Source organism: Camarhynchus parvulus, chromosome 7 (assembly GCF_901933205.1).
Source record: "Camarhynchus parvulus chromosome 7, STF_HiC, whole genome shotgun sequence".
Lineage (NCBI taxonomy): Eukaryota > Metazoa > Chordata > Aves > Passeriformes > Thraupidae > Camarhynchus > Camarhynchus parvulus.
Window position 1 is genome coordinate 27,569,278 of NC_044577.1, and position 19,951 is coordinate 27,589,228.

General features: G+C 39.9%; 1 protein-coding gene across 1 annotated transcript in view; it reads right to left on the reverse strand.

Moving 5' to 3' along the window:
• Nucleotides 1–19,951, reverse strand: part of MYLK (myosin light chain kinase) — a 194,806-nt gene that overhangs the window by 20,033 nt on the left and 154,822 nt on the right. Inside the window, exons 22-26 of the mRNA XM_030951810.1 lie at nt 9,961–10,263; nt 6,350–6,385; nt 6,164–6,257; nt 4,966–5,169; nt 589–806 (exon numbers count right to left, since the gene is read on the reverse strand). Of these exons, the coding sequence (XP_030807670.1) occupies nt 589–806; nt 4,966–5,169; nt 6,164–6,257; nt 6,350–6,385; nt 9,961–10,263 (855 nt within the window). The remainder of the gene's footprint in view (nt 1–588; nt 807–4,965; nt 5,170–6,163; nt 6,258–6,349; nt 6,386–9,960; nt 10,264–19,951) is intronic.

The window sequence follows — 19,951 nt, forward strand, 5'->3', positions numbered from 1 at the left end:
TGGAAAGCAGCTAAAAAGCAGCGTAGGAAGAGGAAGGGCTTGTCAAATGGAATTTTCCCTTGTTGCATTATTTTTAAGTATTGCTATTACACAGCTCTTTATAGAATTCCTCTTATGTTTAACGTGTATGACAATATCCTGCTGTTTAAGATAAGAAATTATAAAAATGACAGGAAAATGTAAAATTACTGTAATTATCTGAAAGGCTTCTAGAGGATCACTCTAATTTCTGCTGTTAAAAAAGTTTCAAGGATTTGTAGTATTCATGAAACATTTAGTTAGAGAGTTAGTGCTTTATGGTACCAAATATAAATATTTTTTAATATTAGTATTTCTGTGTATTTTAGGTGGGATCTACAGGGGTATCCTGCTGTGGAAACAGATATATTCTGTACATCCCACTGCAAGCTCCTCTTGAAGAGGAGGTGCCCTATTCTCATTCTTGAATGTCTTCTTTTCCCCTTTTCTATTTTTTCCTAGAAATATTTATAGGAAACATGTATTTACTGTCTATATAATAGGTAGCGTGAATTACTGCTTGTCCTGCCCTTTCCCCTGTGATACTGAAATAGGCAGAGAATCCATTACCTAATCTCCTTGCAAGACCAAAGTCAATGAGTTTGATGCTGGTACCAGTCTTGTTGACACACATAATATTTTCTGGCTTCAGATCCAAGTGGACAATACCCTGCTTATGAATGTATTGAACTCCTTCTGAAATCTGCTTCATGTATTTAATGCACTCTCTCTCTGTCAGTTCAAAGTCTTCATCAATGATCCGTTCAAAGAGTTCTCCTCCAGAAACCCTATGAAAGAAAGAATAAAAAGAGACTTCTGTAACATATTCATTTAGGGAATAATCAGGCTTCCTTTTTACAGCAATACAGAGAGTTCCAGCTTGCAGCAGTCACTTCAGGATGCAATCTGTGTTTTATAATGGCATTTTCCACAGACACAAGAGTCACATGGGAAGAATCCCCTCTTTGTGTGGTATAAATCAATAGATGTTTTCTGTTCTGAATCTGTGTTGCAGGTGAGGACTGTGAAACACCAATGTTATTCCAGGCAGGAGGGGTTTGCAGGACTGTGTCACCTGCAGGTGACAGTGGAGTGTGTGCTCTGTGATTGCCACTCTGCAGACACGTGCTCCTAGCACTGCTCCCAACTCCGAGCACACACTTCCCACTTCTCCCTTCCCTCCTGTGATCCAGCAGTGCACAAGTGCAGATAACATAATTTAGAAATAAAACTAAAATACATGGAATGGGTCACAGGGAAAGAGGACAAAATTGCAAGCAGATGAGCAAAAAGTCAGGAAGAAGACAGATTGAGAGTGACTAAGGCTGAAGGAGGAAGAATTCCAATGCTATGGTTAACTGGAATGCAAAGCTCAAAAGGTAAATTACTGACCCAAGTGAGCTGAGAGGGAGTTTCCTCCTCAGCTATGACAGGAGAAGGATATAAGCCACAACACTTTTTGTGTTGGTATTTTTAGCTGAGCCCTGATCACACTCCTTGTAGGTCAATTCCATTTTAATTCTAATTTAGGATGTGAAATAATTGTCCTTTCGAGGGTAGCGTCTCCTGGATTGAACTGTTCGTGCAACTGAAGTGGGACATTTTTAACCTAGATTTAATAAAGCATAATTTAAATTGTGGCTTATTGAGTTTGGTAGGTTTTTTCATTCTGTTTTTGTTTGAGTTTGTGTTTTGTTTTGTGTCTTTGGAATTTTTTTGTTGATTTCATTTTGTTTTTTAATTTTTGTTTAATCACTCAACTGGTTTATCTGTTTGCATCCAAAGATGGGAAATACTTTTTTCTTTCTGCGGGTGAATGACCCATAAAGAAAGGAGCACATAGTGAAGAGCAGCTTTGCTTTTAGAAATTAAACACACCATGGTCTTTATATGGTTTAATATTTTGCAGGGTTCATGGTTATCACCAAATGCAATTGCACATTGCAGTTACAGAAGGAAAACACAGCTGAAAGGTGGCCTTGCCATGTTTGCAGGTTGCCAGATACATGATTATATCCCTCATGAACCAAACTGAATTTGAAACATCTGAAGTTCTAGATGCATTTCTTGCTTTGGCTATAAAATTTCAGAAAATATGTAATTAGAAATGCTATTGTGGTTTCTTATGAATATGAAAATAGTAAGAAGAGCATGTGCTTGACAAACTGAGAGGTTATGTTGGATTAGAGCACATTTGTAACATAAAGCAATAGTATTGCCAAACCTATTGAATAAACATGCAGGGAATCTAGTGTGTTGTTGCTTTGCTAAGACATTAACCAGTATGGGTGTTTATGAAAACATCTGCAGGCAAAATGTTTCTAGGAGGAGTACTCTGCAACTCCAGATGATAATCATCCTCACACTAAAATGCACCAGTTGTTTCTGAATGTTTAATGCATATAGTGATGACTTATTTGTACTATAAAAGTGCCACCCTTCCCAGATCCCTAAAGGGAACACATTTTTCAGAAATTATACCATTGTCTCAAGCCCCACTTTTTTTTAGTATATTTTTGTAAATAAACCACTGTTAATACACCTGCCTGCTGTTTTTACCATGGGAGCTCTCCACACCCTGGTAGCAATGGTAGATTAAACTGCAATGCATTTATGGGATGAATACTCTTGCATTTATATCAGGAGCCAAATCTAATTTGATTTTTGCCAGGTTAAGAAGCTGAATAAAATCAATGTGAATGAGGTTCTACACATGCACAGGAGGAGAAGTTGGCTTTGTTCAGTCACAACTAGTTCAGAATCCAAATCTCTATTTTTTCTGGATTCTCCTCTTTTCAGTCTTCTCTACATGAGTCATATAGGAAAATATTCTTATCTATGGAATCACAGAATACTCATCTAAGGTTTTGGTGCAGTAGGAACAGTGAGAAGAATCTACCTTGGATTTGCCCAGGCAAATACTCAATTGCATTTTTTAAAATCTACCTTAGGAAAAAAAAAAAAAAACCCCAATTAACTTGTACTAGCTTAAATCACGTCAAATGATAGAACCTAGTGCTGATATTTAGCTCCAATAATCTTAATTTGCAATACAATAATCTCCTTCTGTTCTATGTCAAAATAAACTGACTATCTGAAGTATATAAAACGTTGAGGCACTTAGCCCCAGTGCTGAATTAAAGTGACAACATGCTACTATTTTCAGATTTACTTTTTCCACTGAGATTTTTATGGTGGAACCAATACGATCCTATATTTGAAAAGGAAATGCCTGAGATTTGCCTCTGACTTCCAGTAAATGTTAGCTGGAATGGTTTCCAGGCAAGAGCGTATCATTATAGTGTTTAATTTAAAAGTAATAATAAAAAAATCTGATTTTATTTTGGATATGAAATCAAACCATATAAAATAGTGTAATGAGAAATATTAAAAACAGAGAGTATGAAGTTTAAAAGGTTCCAGGAAAGGTATGGGAATAAAATTAAAAAGAACAATTTAGAATAAATAACAGGAAGAAAAATCAAAGAGTGCTTCTCATCAATTTGAGTAGAAGGGGAGTTCCTAAATGCCAGTCACTACTAAAATCTGATTTAAAGCAGACTGATAGCAAGTGAGCTTGATTTATTTGAAATCCATGCATTTAAACTCCGATGGAAATGAAACAAACAGCTTCCATTGTAACAACTTTTAAAGCTATTTCCCACAACTTCTTTGATATGCAAAGAAATATTATATTGATAGCTACAGCAGAATCGATCCCTTGGAGGCTCTTTATCAATACAGGTGCAGCTGCTGGGCTGGGATTGTGTCAGCTGGGTAAAATGTCAGTGGAGAGGCTACCAGGTCACCTGACACGAGGTGCCACATGAGCTCCTCACTGCTCTGCTGCTGCTCCACACAGTGGAAATGTTGGGGTGGCTCAAAAACCAGAGAAGGTGTTCACCCCAAACTGAAACCACATCCTACTCAGGCTGGGTGACAAAACTACTTCAAATTTGATTGCTGTTTTCTACATTTTTAAAGAGTAAACCCCCTTTGCTGTCAGGGGGGAACTAATGGAATGTAAAGCCATATGCTATTCCAGACTCTTTCTACATCTCCCTGTTTTCCATTAGGTCTGCCAGCTCTCGGTTCCAAGCTAAGTAGGGTTCCCATCCCTTACCATCAGCAGTTTGCTCAACTGCTCAATTTAAAAATAAAAACACCTTCCTGCACATAAGTTCCAGGGTTGTAAAATCCCATCTCTGAAATATGCCAGTGCACTAGTAGTTTGCACATAATCTAAGCAAGTGCCAAGGAAGCAAAATAGACATATAGTCTCTTTTGCCTCAAACAAAAGTATATCTTACTTAAAACTTCCAGCCAGCAAAAAAACCTGCTTCTCCTTGCATCAGAGAGCACATGAAATCGATGTGACAGCAGGAACTGTAACTAAAGTAACTTTTAGGGAAAAACATCAGCACAGATCAGGATTTAATTTTCTTTCCAGTTGGTACTGCCACAAGTATGGGATTCACACTAAGCAGGTGCATTATGGATGATATAAATACTGCTCATGCTGGCCATTATTGTTTGTGAAGACTGTTCAACACGTGTTTAGAGCTGCCTGAAGTAAAAGAAATTCTCCTTAAACACATTTTAGGTTCTAAATGAAAGCCCAAAATGCAGCTAACTTTGGTCTCACCTCTCCCAAGTGGGCAATAAGAGTAAAGCTGCAAAACCGCACCACATGTACTTTATGAAACAAGCAAACTAGACAGTAACAACTGTTACAGCAGATTTTGACTGATTTTTAAAATATTAACACAGATTCACTAACACAGTTTAAACAAGTTGGATAAATAATTGGAAAAACTTGCAAGATCTGAAAACCATCCAGGCTCTGCAAATCCTGAAGGGTTTGACAGTCTTGTGTCTACAAGTTGCTACTTTTGTACACACAACTATTTTCAACATTATTAATTGTGTGCTCTGCTTTATACTTACATTTCCAAAACCATAACGATGTTGGCTTTTTCTTCAAAGGCATCTACACATTGGACAAGTTTTGGATGATGTAGGCAGTTCATGATGCTGATTTCTTCCCTTATGTTTTCTTTTTCCTTAGCAGAATATGCTTTGAAAAATTTTCCTGCCCAAACTTTTCCATTCTTCTTTTCAACAAGCCTGAAGACTTGTCCAAATTTTCCCCTGAAAATATATAACTATTTCCATAAAATGTTTTTGCAATATATGAGCCACCACAAATAGCAGCAATTTACTAAATATTCTAGCACAATATACTAAATATTCCAGCACAACCATTCCATTCTGAAATTAAAATATCTTAGTATCAAGCAATATTCTATACTGATCTGCAAGAGCTTTTGAATGAATACTGTGTTTAGAGATACTCTGCCATTCCAGCTAACAAGTCTTACATACAAGAGTTCAAAAACTGTGACTCCTACCAGGCTTTAATTCAGGTCTTTCTGCACACCCTTTTCCAGCTTTCTATAGGTCATACATCTCTGAAGGTGAGACATCTCAGGTATAGGATTTAGGTGAAATCAGAATGCTCAAGGCTTCAGTACTATTGTTTCCCTTTGCTGTAATGTACAATTCTACCTCTGTGTTACACTTCTCACGATTTGTTCATGGCAGCACAGAGGATCCCCTGGCCTTCAGCACCGATCACTGAAGGATTATCATGGCCTGCAGTTCACACCAGCACGAGCTGGGGCCCTGAGAAACACAGCCAGGCTAATCACTGACCTTCTCTTAACAAGAGTCTTAATGCTCTTGGGATTATGGCCGCTGTCAACAGAGATTCCAGCCCGTGGGCAGGATAATCTTATTACCACTAATGGATATAATGGAAATGCAAGTACACGATGTGTACCTTTTTCTTTTCAGATAGCTTTTAGGACACTGAAAAACAAATGAATCCTCTAGCTTTGTTCATATGTGGGCTCCATTTGCCAGAAATACATGTAGTGCCTATTTAAAATTATCAGCTAATAGGAGCAAAGGATCTTTATGGAGTGGAAGCCAAAATACATTGGAAACTATTTTTACTGCAACAAAGGAGCCCAACTGGGATGTTGAAAGTGCAAGATAGTCAAAGAATAAATGCACATGATCTTCATAACTGGCTGGTAGCCTTGAAAATTGTGTGTCTTCAACAGCACAGCCCAGTACTTACGATCCCAGTCTCTCTTCAATGTTGTAGACATCTGACACCTTCTGTTCAGTGTTGATCGTAACTGTCCGATATTCCACCTCTGTTTCTTTCTCCTCTACAAATAACATTAACGACCATGATTACAAACCTCCAGAACATGTGAATGAAGAACACAGATTTGTTCTGTTTAAAAAATGCACTTCTTACCATCATCAGATAGCTCCGCTTCATCCTCTTTAGGTTCTGTGATGAAAATAAAAAGACATTAATAGCTTTTTATATGGGATATATACTTATATAAGTATATTCACTTATATAAGATATTCAAAGTGACATGGATTATTCAAAGTGACATGGACAACTGATAGACCCTATGGCAAAACAGCAAAAAGCAGTCAGGGAGTTTGTGCATTAACTTCATAATTAAAATCTCTTCACGACTTCTTCATCACTATTGACTATCCAGTCACAATCTAGTCACCGTTTCTGAATAAATCCCGTGGTTTACAGTACTTGTCAATTATACCTGCCTACTAGAAACATCAGCATACTGCATCAGTTCAAAGTAATCTAACAAATGCCTTTAGAATGCCTCAGGGAAATAGAAAACAAATTAAAAATATTAAAATCAATAACACTTCTTGTTCCATGACAATTTTTTCTTGGCTTTGATGTGCCTTTTTTGAATTGTGAAGTCAAAAGTTAGGCAAGTAAGTACATGAAAAATTCCCTGCAAAGCATCCAGACACAGTTTTCAGACTCAAGATATTGAGAAACTCTGAACAGCATGAATTCCCCTAAGCATGGCTGAATTCTGTAATCATTGAGGTTCAAAAGGAGCCTCAGTTCTGCAGGCAGACTCAAAGACAGGTGAACCCAGTGACCTAAGTTAAAGATGGCCTGAGTGTCCTGATTTTCATTTCTAATTTTCATGTACATGAACTGCCTGCAGCACTGCTTTTTGCCCGTGGGTGAGAGGGGAAAGGGGCTATAGCTGGGATGTTGTCATACATTACTTACAACGCTTGGGCTTGCTCCTAAGATCTGCGGCTGTGACCAGCGATTTGAAAAACTACAAAGGCTGTTTGTTACATAGTTAATTCTCTTGTAACTGCTGAAGCTGCACTTTGCCATCATGGGGTGCAAGCCTAACCAAGGGATTCATCCCCCCTGTGTCAGCAGATCTGTGTTAGTAAATTAATGCTGTACTCTGGGTGCTGTTGGGGCTTCAGAGCATAGAGTTAGATGCAGAGCATGAGCAGAAAACAACAGAAATAAAGGGTGCAGGGGGAGCAGATATCTGGTCTGAGGCATCACCCTTTCACATCCTACACAAAATGCTGCATCTGTGTGCTGGCAGCAAAGCCAATCAAGTGGATAAAGTCTGCTGCTAAAGCCTTTCTTTCTGTTTTGTCTGGAGCTGCAACCCTTGCATATTCCTGCACAGAAGAGTTGGTTTGCAGAGATCTACCAGAAGAGCAGGGAGGGAAGGGAGCCTTCCCCACCCAGGGTAGCTCTTCTCAGACCTTCCTCAGCTACAAACCACTCTTGCACAGAGCACATAACATTTTCCTCCCCTTTTAAGGGCTGTGTAAGGGAGCTGCTCCCAGCCAGGCTGCCAGTAGGTAATGTCTGCCAAATACTGCTTAGACAAGGAGTCAGTGCCTGGTTCTGCAACCACACTGCATTGAAGCCACAGAATAGGAACAGTTTGGTCCACCAGTGGAAGCCTAAATTATCTAAGTGGTACATATCTGATCTGGGTAAGTGCTGAGCAGCTGTGCTAAAACCTTTCTCAGAAGTCAGTCAACAGTACCAATTTTTCCTCAAACATGGTAATGGCACGCTTTAATCTGTTGAGACTTACAACCTCATTTTAGTTTTCTTCAAATGCACTGTGAAAATTTAGCCATGCCTTTCTTCACTAAGATCATACTGACATTGCTAATATGTGCTGGCCACCTCAGTATGAAAATCAGTAATCAGACTTCCTGGCAGCCCAGAAAATCTTGAGTTACTCAGCTAAGTGTTCACAAAGATGGCAGCTTAAAGTCCTGACTCTGACAGGTGCTGAACACATGCATTTTCCACTGCCTTTAATTAAAGCACCAGTTATATTCTCACACTTGAAAAATCACACTTTAAATGATTTGCTCTTTTTCCACACTATCTGCAATATCAAGAATTGTAATCAAGAGCACAAGGACAACTTCCCCCCTCCTGCAAACAGAACACATTTTCTTTTTGCTCAAAACAACTTTTTCGTTGCTTTTTTTTAATGTGTATTGCAATACTCATACACTTTCTAGCCTTTTGTACTAAATCTATGTAAGAAAATGCTCAGACTTCAATGGAAAAATAACTTGTTTGCTTTGGTCCAGTATACGTAGTGGTTGCTCTAGGAAAAACATAAAGAAGAGCCAGGTCTCCAGCCCCAGAAGGTGTTTGTCCTGCAACTAAAGAAAGAGGGCATTCAAACACGGGGAATTTTATTATGAAGAGCCAATACCATCTAGCTTTCTTCCAATTTTATTGCTACTCCTAATGCTATTTTCCCCTCTTTGAAGAGAAGGTGCATCTTGATTTAGATTGGTTTTAAATCTTGCAAATAGAGGGAAGTGATTCCTCAGCATGCATCCAATTTAGCACTTGAAGAGAAATATGATTTACTTTTGTTTGAGAGGCTTACACAGTTGTGATGTTGCATTACTTTGCTATCATTTTGTCTTCCTTGAGCAATAAAAGATAACTTCACAAGGGTTATGTGGAACACTTCATGCTCCAAAGCCCTGCACACATAAATGAAGAGGGAGAGATACAACACACAGTGCGCTCTTCAAAGACAGGAAAATTGGTAACATTTGTTATTCCTGGTCTGGACTTTTTGGTAAGGTGACTATCAAAGTCATCCTTGCACAGTAGGTAGATGGAGATGTGCACAAAAATATGTAGTCACTTTATGGCTTTGAAAAATAATGCTGAGATTTGTATGTTTCAAATTTTGTACCAGTTCCTGAATAATTTCTACAATGATCAAACTCTCCCTATTAGGCCATTGAGAAGATCTTAAACAAAAATTAAGAAGTAAAAAATATGGAAAGATATTTTTAAAAAGTACATGCAACTCTAACCAAAACCCCTAAAAAATATTTTGGCACCCATAATGCTGGAAAACCAACACGCTAAGTAGGATAGCCTTGAATTCACAGGCTGAGTGTATGTACCAGGGGACACAGGACTGAGGTACACCATCATGCTGGGATTGAAAGCATGGGAAATACAGATAGCTGCAAGGTGCCAATTTATTTTCTGCTGCATATTGTGTGCTTGGCTAGCAGCAAGCACATTCATTATTTCCAAAAGCAAATTTGGGATAGTGTTTATGGTTTGTTTTTCCGTGGTGTGTCCAGTATAAACTATAATGAATCCATTGGCATATTTCAGGTAAGCTACCAACCATCATTTTCCAGCTGGGCATGGACTGAATGTGTAACATCTGTGAAAGGTTTAATTTCCCATTACCTGTGCAATGAACTGCAGAATTCTTTCAGCCAGCACTCACCCAGCAAGCCAGAATGAGAATTAGTGCTCGCTTTCACAAGGTAGGGATTTGGGATCCCTGAAGCCAAGTTTCCACACTGCAAGTATGCAAAACTGATGTGCTCAGAGCCCCCAAATGAAGTCTGTGAAGGACCTGAGCACAGTTACAGCCACAGAGACACGTGGGAAGGAGGGTGTGCAGCTCTCTGGCCTCGCTAAGGAACTCCTAAGGAAGAGTTCAGTTGAATTGAGATGTTTTTTTCCTCGTGACAACTCACCTTCTTGTTTTTCTCCAACCTTTACCAGCTCAGACTCTTGGCTGGGCTCGCTGATGCCGTAGACATTGGCAGCTCGCACGCGGAATTTGTACTCGCGGTCGGGCTGCAGGTCCTGCACGTTGAAGGAGGTGCTGCGGCAGGTGGTGAGGTCTGTCCATTTGTTGTCCACCGAGTTCCAGATCTCCACGGTGTAGGACTGCACGGCGCTGCCACCGTCGTATGAGGAGCCGTACCAGGAGAGCGTGAGGGAGGAGCTCCGGATGTCCGACGCACAGGGAGTGCCGGCAGGTGGGTCTGGTTTATCTGCAAAAATGCACACAACGCACACTGTGAGGGTCACACAGAACTTCAGCAGGGTGCTGGCCCTTCTCTTTCCATTCCATTGCTCTGCTTCACAGCTATCATTATAGAAACTGTGGAGACTTAAACCAGTCCCAGTTATGCCTGCAATCTCCCACAATGGTGCAAACCACTCCTTGGTGACCTTCCTTAGAGGAACACCCCTGTAACAGTTCCCACCACTGTGACGTGCTTCCTTCAGCTCTCTTCATCTGCTTCCACACTTCAGGGCCACTGCTCACCTTTCACAGCCTCAGAAAGTCCCACTCATCCAAATATTTCTGCTACCTGGACAGCAGAAATACTGGAACCAGTTTGCTGGCGTGGAAACAAGGCCTTGAAGGGTGAAGGTTTATCTGCCAACAATTGAGTGAACAAATTCATCTATGTGCAGTTTTTGGAAATCTAGTGCACATTTTGGGAAGAAGGAGTTCAATTTAGAATATATAATTTAAATAGTGAGATATTTAAAATCTCATATGCATTTTGGAAATTGTTGAGGAGGTGGAAGATAGAAACTTCTGTATTTCCTCAGTTAGAGGATTGCTACTGAAGTCCTTATTTAGATGAGTAGAACCTGTATCACCAGAACCTGGTGTGCAGATGTGCTGCCAACTATGCAAATACCTGAGAATATACAACAGCCTTGCAGTTATATGACTTTTTCAAGATTTAGTTGAATGATTAATTATTGCAATTAATGTTCTTCTAAGACAGAAAAATTATGACTTTTAAAATAAATTGCTAGAAAATAACTGGAATTTAAGCACTTGAAAAGACTTTTAAGAGAACAAATGGCTTCTCTGGAAATAATCCTCTCAGAAATAATCTAGCAAAACCTACAAAATAATGATGATGTTGATGTGGATGAACTAGTGGCCAAAGGTTGAAAGAGGAATCAAAGGATGGGATAAATGAGAGAAGATGAAAACAAAAAAGATAGAAAGTGCAAGATGCTACAAACAGTGGTTACACTGAACATGGACTGATAAAATCCTGTCCCAATTTGCTTGTTCAAGCTGCTAATGGATATTATCACTTGCTCTGTAGGAAAGGCAGAGCTGACAAAGCAGCCAAAAAATACTGTCACTTTCTCAGCAATAAAAACATCCAAATGCTAGGGGAAGCTGTTGTAGACTTTGATCAAAGCCTCACTGTGACAGACGATATCCCTCCATACTCAAATTATCATTCCTAGGAAAGTTACTGAGTGACAGAAATAGCCACAATTTGTCAGAAACATGCCTTTGGTTCTTGGACAGAGGAACCTCTCCTCTGACTCCTGTGGTTTAACTCATAGAGAGGGAAATTAGGACAGTCTAATCTAATCAAGATATTTAAGCATCAGTTCACTATTTGGCAGAGTGCAAATTTCATTGCTTAGTGACTTCCCTGAAAAAAAAGTTCAGTTCAGTTGTGATGAAAAATCCATCTCCCTCCACAACTTAAGCATATTAGAAGATATATAAATAGAAATTTTCAAGTATGAGAGGGACATAGAAGAAAAGACTGAGAGGGAGGAAGGGAGGTAGACACTGAGTATGCCACTGCATTCAGTATGAGAACCCCCAGGTGGAAGAAAAAGTGACTGCCAGAATCAAGATCATCTTTGTTCATTTTGGCAACACTTAAAACACCGTTCCACTAGGAGTCAACATTATACAGCACATGTTTTGTTAAACACATGTCAGAGACCAGATGTCCTTAACCTCTGGAACAGCTTAGTGTCCTGCTTAGTGGTCACTATTTACTCACCTCATTTTCTGACAGAATGGAAGGGGCTATTAACAAGCATGAATTTATAAAGTAGATATATAATGAACTGAATCGCAGAGGACTTACATGATTTGTCTAAGCTTAGAAAGAGAGATTGTAGCAAAGATGAGAACTGAGTCTTGATCTCCTGGTGCCCAAACAGCAGCACCTCTCTTCCCTGTACTGGTCCTGTCCAGCCTCCCTGGAGCTGCAAGAAGTGAGGATTCAGTGCCCACACCATTTTCAGTATCAGCATGTTTGTACCATACCCATAGCAGCCATCAGAGAGCTGCTGGCATGGCACACAAGGATTGGGTGATTTTAGTCAGACATGGCAGCAGCATCTTCTTTTCACTACAACTTGTTATCCATGCAGACCTTGCTGGGAATGATTCTCTATCCTTCTCAAAATCTTTACAGGAGTGGAATATTCATCCCTGTGTCTTGTTTTCCTCCTATGTAACCATCACTGCATCATTTCAAAATGCAGATAGAGCTGGAGTAAGTAACAGCTGATTTATCCTAAATCCAAACAGAACAGAGCAGTTGCAGATAGCAGGAGGAAAATACTTTGAAGAAAAAGCCAAGTCAGTAGTCCATCACCTTACAGTGGTATCTGCTGAAGTTTTTCAAAGCAGTGCAGATTCTCTGACATCTGCTGTGCACACAGCCAAACCTGGATGTATGTTACTTTATAAATAAAGTGTTAGGTTGCTTTGCTGCTGTGCACTGAATTGGTATGGAGAAAGTGTTCAATGCTTCAGCATTTGCAGAGCACAGTAGCCTGCTTCCTGTGCAGAACATGAAAATACACTCTCTCATTGCTGACTTTCAACACACTTCTATTTCCAAATGAAACTCTGGGCATGATTTATCACTTTCCTAGGCCCCAGTTCCCTCAGTAAGCTCTCTTTCCATGACTCACCTAGACAACTGGAGTCCCTCTGGCCTGCATGGTTTACAGAAGCAAGGCTTAGGTATGTGAGCACTGCAGAGAAAGCATTCATGGCCAAGGGGGTAGCAGTGGCAAAGGAAATGCCACATGGCTTTAGACTAGTATCTGCCAGCCTTAGGAACATTTCTATATTCCTAAGGCATTTTTCTCAATAGGCAGAGATGAAAACTTGCAAGCTTGGCTGGACTCTACTGAGCCAGAAAGATGCATGTTTCTGTTTGAAGTCTATCATGTGCTGCTGCTTGCAGATCTGTTCAGTAATAAATACTGTAGTAGCTGCTATGGGAGATCCTAAACAGGAATGAAAGCCCAATTTTTGCTCTTTTTTAATATGACAGATGTATATGTACCATTTTAACATGCTTAAAAATGACTTGATATCAGACTGGATGGTATTCTACAGCTCTGCACATTCAGAGAACCTGCAGATGGTCTCTCCATGTGTCTGTTTGCTTTCTCAATAGTTTATTCTATGGGGATTTTAAAGGTTACCCTGTATTCATCTGTCTGTATTGAAAGCTAGAATATTTTGCCAAACTACATTCCCTTCTGGAATATGAAATCTCTATCAGCACAATTAACTGCTTCCAATAAAAACATCCCATGAGTTGAGAAGCAATGGGGAAGACAAGCACAGTTCTCTATTCTGTCCTTCTGTTCCAGTGTTTACTATCCCATTCATGTCCCTGAGCAGCCTGTCTCCAATATTCTGCTGCATGTTATGTGCAGTTTTTGACATGCACAATCATATTTCATACTTAGCTTATGTTATGAGGGCTTTACGTTGGCTTTAATGGACCACAATTTTGTTCTTCTTCTTCTGGAACAATCCATAGCTACAATCCAATATGTGGACTAGAACAAAGGCAGGGCATCCAAAAGTACACTCGTGCACATTTCTACAGGAGAAGGAACTAATTTAAAATATTGAGCTCTAACTTCAATTTCACTGTTGGATGCAACAAAAGAAAGCCACCATAATGTACCTTAACCATGTGAAACTAGGGGTACTCCAGCCTTGGCTAACTTACAGCACTTACATAACCCCTAAATCAAGTCTTATGATATTCTAGATGATCCACACGGTCCTGTTGAACCTGGTCAGATTGCTACAAACTCCAATGCCTTTGCATGCAAATCTCTCTAGGAATATGAGTTGGGTTGCCCCAGGCTGGCTTCCAAGGCCTTGTAGCAGGCAAAGGAGCAGCTAATTCGGCCTCAAACCTGACCAGGGACTGTTTGCACAGCAGCACAGAGGCTGCATTGAGTTGCTGACGCCAGCAGCACAGAGTGAGCAGCAGGAGTGACTCCTGTGTGCTGTGAGCCATAAGCCAAGCAGAAAGGAGTAAGAGGAGACTGGAGGTGATGTGAAGGAGCTTTTTAGCCCTTTGTGCTCCAGCAAACCAGGCACAGATTAAAACCCCCAGCTTGTCAAGAAAGAGAGGTGTAAATTACCACTACCCCAAAACCAATGAGGTCAGATTCCAGTTTATTCTTTGTGGCACGTATTCCTTAGGGCAAATGATAATGGGATGAGTTGGCCCCACATGAAATGCTTAAGCCACTTTCAAGACCATACCAGCACTGAAACACACACTTGTTATTTACTCTCAAACTGAATTCAGCTGCACTCCTTCCCCAGATAAGTTCTCAGAAATATTTTGGTAAACAGATTTTGATATACAGCCTGAAGTAAACTTTAATTAATTTGTATTTCTGCACTCTGAGAAGCATAAAACGTAAGTGTGCTCGGCCTTTAAATCACTGCTGTTTATCAGACAAATGTGACTTGATGTGATTGCCTTTTTTTCCAGTGGTGCATTGGTTAGAGCATGTTGCTAATAACACCACGGCTGCAGGTTCAATCCCTGTACAGGCCATTCACTTAAGGGTTGGACTTGATGATCCTTGTGGGTCCCTTCCATCTCAGAATATTCCATATTTCTGTGAAAATTTCTTTGCATAAGCAAAGGGACTTTCTCTCTCTCTGCAGTGGAGGTAAACCCACAGCTCATGCAGGACACTCATGTGACATGAGACTGTGCTATCGAGACCTCACTGCCTTCTCCACATGGCTCAGTTTACAGAGCCCTCAGAACACAAGAACCATTCCAAGAGACCAAAAAAGGCAGCAATCTCCTTATCTAACTGAGTGCAGGGAAATGGAAATTGTTCTGCTACTTGCTGTGAGGGTCAGGCTGAGCCAAGGCAAGGCAATGGAGTTTGCTGTGCATTAAGAGCGCGCACGGCCCTGGCTCTTAAGCAGAGATATTGCTCCAGCAGAAAGCCTCTGAAAACTGAGAGCAGTATAATCACAGCCTCTGAAAAGTTCTTTTTTCCTTTCTTTTATGAACAGAGCACTGAAACAATGTCTCTGAAGTAGTTTTCTTTATCTGTTCTCAAAATTGGTTTGTTTTCTTTCTAAATCCAGTTATCATATTACTGTATAATACTATTATTAGCTATTGTGATATTTGTCTGCCAGATAAAGAACAGACAGAAAGAAACAATTTAATTCCATTCCACAAGCTGTTTAGCCAGGCAAGGTATTTAATATGCTGCAACAGCCAGTTGAACACTGTCCATGCCGACAGCACTGGCAAAGCTTTCATTTGAACTCCATCAGCAGGAGAAAAGCGAAACCATAAAAGGTCATAACTGAACTCGGCACTATTGCTGACAGGGCTGGCGGTCATGGCAGACCTCGCTGCTGTGCTTGGAAAACTATGCCCTGCAGCTCTTTTTGCAAGGGAGAGGAGTGCTACAAGTAGAGCTATTACCCCTTAACTCCTGTAACTAATGTACACCCTGTACGTTAGTGTACCACATAAAGTTAAATTTAAAAATGCCTGCATTTTCCTGCAAAACAGCTCAAGAGAAACTGAAATGAACGTGACTTTTCTCCTAAAAAACAGCAGAGGCAAGAACCTCATGGTAAAGATTTGTTAGTCCAGACTTTGAAATTTACACCTCCCCTGTAAAATACACTGCAGAATACTCTCACCAGATTGCTCCTCCTGACAACTCTGACAGAAAATGAAGTTATTTAAAAACTGCCCTTTTGAGACCTGTGGATAAAGTAGCTCACAAATACTGGTGGCCCAGAGCATAGCTTTGTGCTCTTGGGGTAACTGAGGCATGGAAGTGTAAAATGACCTTGCCCAAGGACACACAGGAGAACGGAGCTGGGAACGAAACCAGAGCTCACCACTCCCACGCAAATGCCCTCAGCACAAGAACATCTCCTTCTGCCACAGGCCTAATGGAACAAACAAATATATAATGCATTCTCAGGAGCCTTTTTCTAAACCATCTGCTCCTGAGCCTGAATCAACAAGCTGTTTGGATTACTCATGTGCTGCACGTTAGGTATCTGCTTTGATAACTGATTGAATTAGAGCTCAAACCTGCCCACTGAAAGGCACAATAAATTTTAGGAGTTTCCCCAGTAGGACTATCTGTGGATTAGTCTCCACAGGAGTGAGTTTGGGTCTTAGGAACCCTGTGTTTGCATGGAGGAGTTGTGATTAATCATTTTTGAGTAACTAGGTAAAATATACGAATTTTGTTGCAATTGTAAAGATATTTATTTTCTTCCTCAAAAACAAGCTGAAGGTAAGTGTCAGGAAAAAGCAACTATGCATGGAGTTCTACTGAAATTTCTCCTAACAGAAATGACATTGAAACTGCATGGCCATTCACAGGATAAACCTGGATTAGTGTGCCAGCATTGATGCATAGAGCAGAGTAAGCTGGTTTTCCTCTCCACATTTTTGTCTTTCTCTGAAAATTTAGTTTTGGTACAGCTGGAGAGCCACTATGCATTAGTGGGAAGCTGACAGTGGAGGTTACTATACTCTTGAACTACAACAGCAGCAACATAAGACATCTCTTCCTTAACCACCAGTGTAGTTGCCCTTTAACCATAAAACCAGTGACAAAAATACTCCTGCAATCCAGAGGAATTTGAAAGGTTGAAGGTTACAGAGCGAGTCCACCCACATATTCTTAAGAAATTCACTGCATTCTTGACCCGACTGTAAACAGGAAATCACATGGATACTGCAAGATATAATCTAATGCTTTTTCAAAAAAAGAACTTCAGAATCATTCATATTTGCACTTCTGAGCTGCAATATTCAGTGTCAAAATGTCTATGGATGTCTCGCTTCACTGTCTGCTTCCCAGATGTCTGCACTTAACTTTTCCAGAGAGGGAGCACAGAACACTGACCACTGGGTCCTCTCTGTCTGAGTGGTGAGCACTGAGCCAGATTTCTCAGGATCTCCCACAATGCATTCACAGTGCTGAAAGGGTCACTGTGCACTGCTGGTTTGGCTACCACGTTTTCAAATGCAAATATAGCTTGCATATATGTGACTTGTGGAAGCAGAACCAAGCCCTTCAAAGCAGCAATTAAAAATCCTACCATTACATTCAATGACTGTTGGAGTTAGTGATGATCAGACCTTGTTCTCAAGTAAACTTGTATTTTCTCATTTGTGCTTGGAAAGACTGGGCTCACACAGATTCTGCTAAAGGCATAGAAGTAACACCTTCCTCACAGAAAGTAACTTCCCCATCCCAAGTCAAGTATGGAATGGAGCAGAGGAGCAGGTATTAGTGAATTCATGGTACACTATTTGCATGCCTCTGTGTGTATGTATGTGTGTCCTTGAGTACTCGGTTTATCATTTTCCAACAGCAGAGAAGGCTGCAAATCACAGTACATGCACCAACGCTGAGAGTAACAGAACCACCATAATTTTTAACTTTAGGCCTCTCAGGGTATAATGACATTGCTCTTATTCTTTTGCATATATCTACCATGGAGCTTACTAATCTCCATGACACATATATATGTGCGTATGTACAATACATATACATATATAGATATATGTATATACACACAAAATACATCAGAAACAGTAAAAATCCCAAAGGATTTATAAAAGACAAAATAGATTGGTCAAAATCAGTCCCCAGTTAGGTAGTATGTGTGTTTCTAGTTCTGTCTTATAAAAACCCTAAAAGACAGCACTGATAAATAAAGTATTTACTAAACACTGATCATCAAAAAGCTCCTGAATGGTAGGCATGGAAACATGAAGTAATAAGCCCAAAAGCATGTGGCAAGTTTCTGGCATAGCTGCAGAACAGAATATTTCTCTAGTGCCAGATACCATTGTTGAATTCTGTGTTATCCTTTGGACACTGTCATAGTACCCAGCTTTAGCCAGTAGGAAAACCAAGTTTCTTTTTCAAAGGTGGTTACAGACCTGGGGCCATCACACAGCTAAAATGTTCAGAATCATAATTTTGATAAATATATCAAATATATCCAATAAATGGCACAAAAGGAATGCATATTCCTTGCTGTCACTGTAAACTGAGGGCTGTACCTTGCCTAAATCAGTCATATTTTACACTAAGCTCCTCGTTGGCTCATTTAACAGATTTAGCAACACACGTCCACTTCCATCTGACACACTGCTATAAATCATTAGCTCAGTCTCACATCAGGCTGTTTTGATTTTGGAGCAGAAACATGTTACAGAATCTCCCTAGCGAGATCATTCGGCTAAGGAAATTGATTATGTAAGAGAGCTGATCATAACAATAGAGAAGAGCTCAACATTTTGGGACCAATGAACCCTTTAAAAGAAGATACTGCTTAACCTGGATGTCTCACAGACCTGCAGGTCTCCCAGTATTATTAGTGCTTGTACAAAGTTACACAATGAATCACAAGGCTCAGTGCTTGTGGCTGAGGGCTCTGTGCTCAGTACCACATCATTATTTAAAAAGTCTCCTCTAACTTGTTTATGTATCAGTGCATTTGCTGTGTGGACTGCACACAGCTCACACTGAAGGCTGAATGTAATGGACATTTTTTTCATTTTTATTTCATTAAAGGAAATAAAACCCCATAGGATGAAGCTGGGCTTCTTTCAAGAGCATCCTTTCCCATGACCCAAACAGCATCAAATCATAAATTATTTAAATGCTTTAGGTGTCAGAACCCTTGCACAGTTTGATTAAGACTGTAGTTGAGGCCTGAGTCTGACAGTTAAATTTAAGACTTTGGGAGCTAAATTCAAAGGAATGCAAAGTATCTTTGTTTCCCTAAATGTCATTATTAAAAATAATTTCTAGAAATTGTACTTAGATAGAGTTTGCAATCTAGGACTCAGAGTTTAAATCATAGCAGGATCATTTCTGATTTGAATTCTGGCAGACAAGCTCAATCCTTTGTCCTGTGATTGGAGTTTAAGTCAATAATGTTATTTTTTTGAGAAGAAAGGTCTTTGACAACTGCAAGTATAAAACCAAGATGTAGGATAGTCTTAAATATCCTCAGGAAGATCTTTAGATGTTCTGTTCAAAGCAGGATCAGCTATAAGGTCAGACCAGATTGTTCAGATGCTTATTCAGTCTGAACTTGAATACCTCCAGGGTTGGAGACTGCACAACTTTGCTGGGCAACCTGCTCCTTGACATGTGTTACAGTCCAAATTTAATTTGAGAAATGTTTATTGGAGTCTTTCACATAAGAAGCTTGCCCATCAGCATGAAGCCTTTGAAACCTACATGGTTGTAAGAGGTAATAATAAATTAAAAGAGGTAATATTTATTAATATTAATGAGGTAATAATAATAAATTAAATACATCTTTATTTCCATATTAATTTCATTTTATATTTTAAAAAATGTCTTTGATTTGCTAAAATTCAGAAGAGCCAAGCCTCTTAGCCCTTTAAGAAATGCAGCTCTGGGTCTGCTCAGACACGCTCCTCCAGAAAGCAAATGTTCTGTGTTTGCAGTTTCAACACATTCAAGGCTCAGCTGTGCAGTGTGGTCAGGCAGCAGTGCTTTGAGCACACAACACACACATGGATGTGCCTTTTCTCAGTAAACTTACAGGGAGGCAGCTCACACAGA